This window comes from Triticum aestivum, chromosome 2B, assembly GCF_018294505.1.
Source record: "Triticum aestivum cultivar Chinese Spring chromosome 2B, IWGSC CS RefSeq v2.1, whole genome shotgun sequence".
NCBI lineage: Eukaryota > Viridiplantae > Streptophyta > Magnoliopsida > Poales > Poaceae > Triticum > Triticum aestivum.
Genome location: NC_057798.1, coordinates 309,766 through 316,861, shown reverse-complemented (window position 1 = coordinate 316,861; position 7,096 = coordinate 309,766). Strand labels below are relative to the sequence as shown.

Sequence of the window (7,096 nt, the reverse complement as noted above, 5' to 3'; positions counted from 1 at the left end):
GACTAAAACAGACATGTTCTTATTGAGATGCCGAAACCCAAATAAATAAAACAGACATGCAACAAAGAACAACTCCAACACTAGTTTCACAAGACTAACCTCAACATACAACCAGAACGGGCTAATGTCAGGTATGCTTATACCTACTGGTCAATGTACATGTCAATCCACAGAGGGTACAGGTATACATGATGATAACACTCAGTCAGGTTCTCTCTGATAACAACATACTACTATTCCACAATGTATACAACATGTTAATCCTCTCAGCTCGAAAGATTGCAACTCTGCCTCTATATATCCTCCTCATCTCTCACTTGTACAAACAAAGTTTACTGTTGGGGCCTCCCCTGCAGTTCTCTGTTTCAAAAACAAATACCAGTGCATTTTTTTACTTCTGGGATACAGGTCCATATCAAAACTTCGATTGCTGGCACGGCTCTGAAAACAGTAAGCAAAATGGTCTAACTCTTTGCTCACAAAAACTGATGTGCAATGTCATGGGCATAACCAAATCAATGAATGGGGACCATTTATAAATTCAAACTACTTAACAGTCTTCAACCAGCCTCCTAGAATGTAATCAATCAGCAACTACTCATCATCCAGATCCATGCAGTGAGTACTCTGAACGCAAACGGTGTGCTTGGTGCTGTCATACTTGGTTGCACTTTGTCCCATACGGTTTCCAAAAAACCTAAACTCTGTCTCTTCCTCATCATCACTATCTATCTTCTCTGGTGCGGTCCTATTCTGGTAACACCTCCGCCTAAGCAGAAAACAATTAAAATAATAGCTCACAAGTTCTTTCCTCCGCTTCCAGCGGAAGGATGACTGGAGATGGTTCCATAAATCCCTTCCTGGAGATGGCGCATAGGTCTGCATTACAGCCTTGAAACTTGCCTCCTCTTCATCCGTCCAAGAAAGGGCAACCTCCTCGCCCATACGGTCAAATCCCCACTGGTAGAAAGCAGAGCCGAGTTCACGTCTCAGCTGAAGCCGCCTTTCTGCAATGTGAAACCTGACACATTCTACTGATCGCGGGATGTTGCAGCTGCAAACGAATTCTCTGCCTTTGCCAATACGGTCATGGTAGGTTGGGGTTATTTTCTTCTCATTTTCTGGAGGCCAGATTTTTGTGCCCAGCCATTTGAGGGTTTCTGGATCGCCGTAATTTTCAGGCGGAACGCCGGTCCACTGTGGCACCACTGCTTGATAATTGGGGCCCACTAGTAGTTTGTTCCTCTGCTGACTTTTAGAATGCTTCAATTGTCCGTTCACACTGCTCGCCTGTTCTATGACCATTGAGGATCCATTCACATCAACAACTCTTGTTAGATTATTAGTATCCGGACCAGGTTGTTGAACAATTTTGCTGCATTGAACACCAATTCTGGCACAGGTGGTACTCCTGCAGCACCTGCAACCAATTTCCTGCGCCATCAGAAGAAAAAGGTTCAGTGACTATGAATACGAAATGTATCCAGTTGCTGAGTAATCGGCTTACCCAAAAAGGTAGGATTTCATAGCTCTATTTATAGGGGACTATCATCTTCAAGGCAATAAAGCAAACAAAATATTTTCAACCACCCACAGTACACGACAGGTAATATCCGGGGCCAAAGCATAAGGGAGATTTCATAGCTCTATTTATAGTATTCGTCATCCCAATGATACATGCCCTGAACATCAGGGAGTAAAGATACTGTAGCTTCAATTGTACACAGTGTAATGCTTAAGCAGGGCTAGGCCAGATTTTGCCCTCTGGTATAGGATCCGCAAATGGGAAGTTCACACATTTTGCCCGATCCATATAACATGTCACCAAAATGAAGATTGATGCAGTTAATTTCATTAAAAAAAAGAAAATACTAAATGCTCCTTTACCAGCATCCAATCTGCACAATCGAAATTAGAAAGAAAAGGAACGACAATGCTCCATTTGTAGGGTAGCTAGCCAAAAAATAAATTTACAAAGGGTATTTAGGCATTAAAGCACTAATGAAAAGACTGGTAAGACCTGAAGCATGAATTTTATTTATTTACTTATATGTTTAGGGGAAATAGAACAAATTATCTAATAGGTGGATCTGCACTATTACAGTCCAGTGGCACTAAGGCCGCGCTTGGCGTCGGTGTAATTTGATACGGAGGTATTTAAATTACCGACCACGAGCAATTTTCAGCTGGAAACAAAACGACAATCTTATCTTTCGGTAGAGACGTGTATTTTTTTTCCAGGGTATTTAAAAGGAAAACGACAATCGAAACAGGGCCTAAACGTAGAAGATCAAAGGGATACAGATGTTGCCAACTAACAAGTTTATTGCTGTATGTATTGCTGAAGTAATCCAATGCCAATTCTGTATGTATGTCTGTCTATATATGTGCAGTGCAGTGATGCAATACCAATATGTCAAACATTATCTTCAGCAACAAGTTTATCAAAGGTGTCGGAATCACCTGCAAGAGCGCGCCGTTGGTCACGCTTGCGCGGCGTGCCCTCTTCCTGGACACCGCCTCCCGCGCCGCCAATGCCACCGGGAAGTATCCATCCACCAAGCCGGCGGCGATGGCGCCCTCCTCCGAGACACTCTCGGCGAGCCCCCTCACCCAATCCAGCATCCCAGCAATGTCTTCCCTCTTCCTCTTCAGCACCCCGTGCTGCTGATCCCTCCCATTGCAGTTCTCCATCTCAACTCCATTGGCACCGCGGACGCAGAGCATCTCCTGCCGCATCTCGTCAGACGGCGGTGGTTGCGCCTCCGGGAGCCTCTGGATCCAGCGCTCCACCGCGCCGAGGTACTTGGCATAGATCAGCTTGACGGGCGCGGCGAGGGCGGCAGATCCGGCGGCTGCGGCCCAGACGCCGGCGCCGACAGAGGGCGACGAGGACACGGCGTAGCCGCCAGCGGCGCGGACGGCGGTGAAGAGGCGGAGGAGGTCCACGCGGCGCCCGTCGCCGAGGGCGGCCGGGAGCGGACGCGCATCGCGTTCGCCGGGGTAGACCTCGCGCAGGAACGCGGCGACGATGGTGTCGAACACCTCGGAGGGGTCGGCGGCGTCGTCGGGGATCTGGAGGCCGACGCAGAAGCCGAGGAGCTGCAGCTTGCTGAGGACGGCGAGGGCGCTTGCGGCGGAAAGATCCATGGACGCGGGGGAGGCCTCGCCGGCGGCGGGGTCACGACGGCGAGCAACGGCGGCGCATTTTCTCTCTCTTTTTTTGTTGATTTTTTTCCTTCCTTTTTTTTCTCTCTAGGGTTTGGGTGGATGGGGAAACAAAGTTGAGAGTATGTGTTTAAATATTTTTCAAAATTTGGCAAGTATTTGGAGCAATTACTTTAGGCAAATTTGGGTAGTTGTGAGATCAAATTGCCATCTGTCCTGGTGGTTGGGGTAATTTATACTATAGTCCTAACAAGTCGAACAGATTTCGGAAGTATTCTCCTTACTTCTAGATGCCTCCAGAAAGAGCCCATCGTCCATGAAGAGCAAAAGCAAGCATAACAAGATGATGTAAGCGGGTTATCCTCACTATTAAGCGGGGTGTTTGCGGTCGTCGTGATGGCTAAATCAGCGTCTTCCCCCACCAGTGGGATCGCCTCGCTATGACATCGCTCGACGGTCCGCCACCCCTCGCGCGAATGTTTTGACCTAGATGGCGCTGCCCGACTATTCTCTCTGGCACCGCCTCCCTTCATTGCGTGGAGCCACCAATATGCACGAGATGGACGCCCCCGCCCATCCTGCAAGGCAGCCGCTGCCCCTAGCATCATGTGAACCCGTGAATCCCTAACTTCCCTGTCAATAAGTGAAAAAGAAATCGCAATGCCCCTAATCTCACTACATCGGCCATGGCGCCCACCTTGTTTCGCTAGTCCCTCACCTGCATCACCCCACTTCCATACTCCTCCCTTGGTCGAGAAGTCTGGCATGCTCTCAATCTAGTATGAGATGTGGCTTCGACGAGCCGCAACCAACCTGTTTGTTTCAGTCGTGAGCAACTAGGTGAGAGAAGTAGGCATCCACTATGAAGAGAGTGAAGAAACAAGCCAAAACAAGTCAGAATGAATCTCCTCGCTTCTAGAAAGCTCATAATTTACGGAGATTATCCTTTTACCATGCCAACATACATGGATCCATCGTCTATGGTCACCTGGAGATTCGTTCCACGTGTTTTTTTTTCGTTTTTGTCGAAGTTTTGTCTTGTTTCTGAGTCTTACATAACGTTTTGGTGGATTTTCTTCGTGTTTCAAAGTAATGTACGGGGTAAAAGAAGAATGTATCGCTAAACTTCCATCTAGCTTCACCTCAATTCTACTTCTTCAAGAGTGTATTGTAATCTACTTCTTCAAAAGTGTATCGTAATAATTCATCGTACTGCAGCGAGCCCCGCGTGCACGAATCTCCAACACGTCAAACAGTGGATCCAGGCACGTTATTTATAGCATGCATGATAGAAAACGCTTCGCATCATATATGCCAGTATAAAAAAGAGTAAAATACATAGGAGGTCCTAATTCTTTTTTATTTGTGTCAAGTTAGTCCTATATCTTACAAAACGACTATTTTGGGTACTAAAAGAAAGCAAGTTGTGTCATCACTCATCCTAAACTCGCCCGCGTTCGTCTGACTAGCACCCGTGGCATGTTGACCATCTCCACATCGAGCAGATCACTTGACATTTGGTGAAAAAGATCCGGTTGTTGTGATTATTTCCGTTCCCGCACCTTTCTTTCCCTTTTCCCCTCTCGAATGCTTTGGGCAGCGGGCGGTTTCTTGGGGCCATCTAAACGGCGGCGGGAATGGCAAACAATGTCACTACCGTGGCTGGAAGCGAGCCCGTCGATCCGATTAAGACATGAACACGACGAGCCCCGGACCACCCCCCCCCCCCCTCCACGTTGCGGTAAGAACCCTAGCTTTTCCTCCCAACGATTTGCCCATTCTTTCGGTTTCATTGGGATGATTATTTGTATGTTCGAGTTTCTTAGGACATAGATTACATGAAGCATTGACATTAACCACATTTATGTACCACTTATGTCGGATCTAGGAACTAGGGTTTCTCGGAAATTTCCCTTTTTTCTCTCACCAGGACCACTTGAGGATCGTTTTGCAGTAGAGATTCATCATCATGGTTTTGTTTGTGACCATGGCTCGTACAAGACATATGTGGATGGCCTAATTGACTATTTCGATTACTATGAAGTAGATTCTTGACACCCCTTTGGATTAAGGACTCTATTAAAGAACTTGGTCATAAGTTGCTGCTCAAGCTTATTGGTTGCTTTCTGGCAAAAGTCTAAATACTGGGTTGAGCATTATCGACAGAAATGTCGACACATTAGCTATGGCTTTAGTGGTGCCAGATTTTAAAAACTTGACACTGTATGTGAACCATTCTGATCTTTGTAGTGATCTAGACCTAGATGACATTTGCATGATTGGATCACCACCTTCTCCACCAGTGTTGGAGATGGTCGGGGGCTCACCTTGTTCCTGGCTTAATCGGGCGGACAGGCTCGCTTCCAGTCACATCGCTTGCCATTTCCGTCGTCGTTCAGACAACCCCAAGAAACCGTCGCCATCGTCACCTAGCAGCCACCTTCGGGAAGATTTCGAGAGGGAAAAGGGAAAGAAAGGGGCGGAAATGGAAATGATCACGAGAGCAGGTCTTTTTCAACAAAAGTACATTTGCTCGACAAGGAGGTGGTCAACGTGCCACACATGCTGGTCCGAGGGGCGCGAGTGAGTTTAGGACCAACGATGAGACAATTTGCTTTCTTTTAGGACCCAGATAATCGTTTTGAAAGATTTAGGACTAACTTGTCACAAATAAAAGAGAATTAGGACCTCGAGTGTATTTTTTTTCTCTTTTTTACATTATCATAGATGATGCAAAACATTTTCTATCATGCATGTTATAAATAACGTGCATGGATCCATTGTTCGACATGTTGGAGATTCATGCACATGGGCCTGCTACAATACGACGAATTATGGTACACTCGTAAAGAAGCAGAATCCAGATGAAGCTAGATAGAAGTAGCGATAAAATTCTCCTTTTACTATGTACATTACTCTCAGTTGGCGTGCGGTTGGTGATAAATTTGATGGTGCGACCTACTTGACAACAAACAATCCAACATTCCATAGGTTTTTCCATGTTTTTTTGGTTTTATTTTTCACCGGTTTTTCTTCATTTCTTTCCTTAGTTTTCACAGATTTGTTATTTTCTTTCTCTTTCTTTAGTTTTTTTATTTCTTTCTCGTTTTCACTGGATTTTTGTTTCCTTTTCTTCTTTTTTGTTCGGGTTTGTTTGTTATTTTCTTGTTTATCATCGGTTTCCTTTGTTTTCTCTCGGGTTTCCCTTATTCCTATACAATTTATGGTATATATCTAATATAATTTTCTAATACATGTTTAATATTTTATAAATGCTTTATTAAGACTTTTTCCAAATACCAAATGAACATGTTCTGAATACATGGTCAACACTTTTTCTATACATGTTTCGCTTTTTTCCAAATGCTTGATTAGCATTTTTCAAATACAAGTTTAACATTTTATTAATACATGGTCAACATTTTTACTATTCATATTAAACATTTTTCAAATACAAGTTTAACATTTCTTTAATACATGCTCAACATTTTTTCCATATACATTTTAATATATTTTTCAAATACAAGTTTAACCATTTTCTTAATACACTGTCAACATTTTTCTATACATATTTAACAGTTTCCAAATACAAGTTTAACATTTTTCAAATACAAGTTTAAAATTTTTCGAATACAATTTCAAAAAAAGTATATACAAATTTAATATTTTTCAAATACAAGTTCTACACTTTTTCTATACATATTTAACATTTTTAAAATACTAGTTCAACATTTATCATTTTTCAAATACAATTTTAACAGTTTCTCTAATACATGGTCAACATTTTTTAAAAGCTTTATTAACATTTTTCTAAATACATGATCAATTTTCACACACATTTGATATTTTTTGTATACATGATCAACCTATATGCATTTAACATTTTCAGAATGCGTGATTGACATTTTCCCAAAAAATACATAAAATA

At 43.4% G+C, this 7,096-nt stretch overlaps 1 protein-coding gene across 1 annotated transcript; it reads right to left on the bottom strand.

Moving 5' to 3' along the window:
- Window positions 1-3,355, bottom strand: LOC123043017 (AT-rich interactive domain-containing protein 2-like). Its single transcript, XM_044465348.1, has 2 exons — window positions 2,464-3,355; window positions 1-1,434 (listed from the first exon to the last, which is right to left on the bottom strand). Exons 1-2 carry the CDS (start codon window positions 3,148-3,150, stop codon window positions 595-597), a joined length of 1,527 nt encoding a protein of 508 aa, XP_044321283.1. The 5' UTR covers window positions 3,151-3,355; the 3' UTR covers window positions 1-594.
- Between the last annotated feature and the right edge of the window lie 3,741 nt (window positions 3,356-7,096).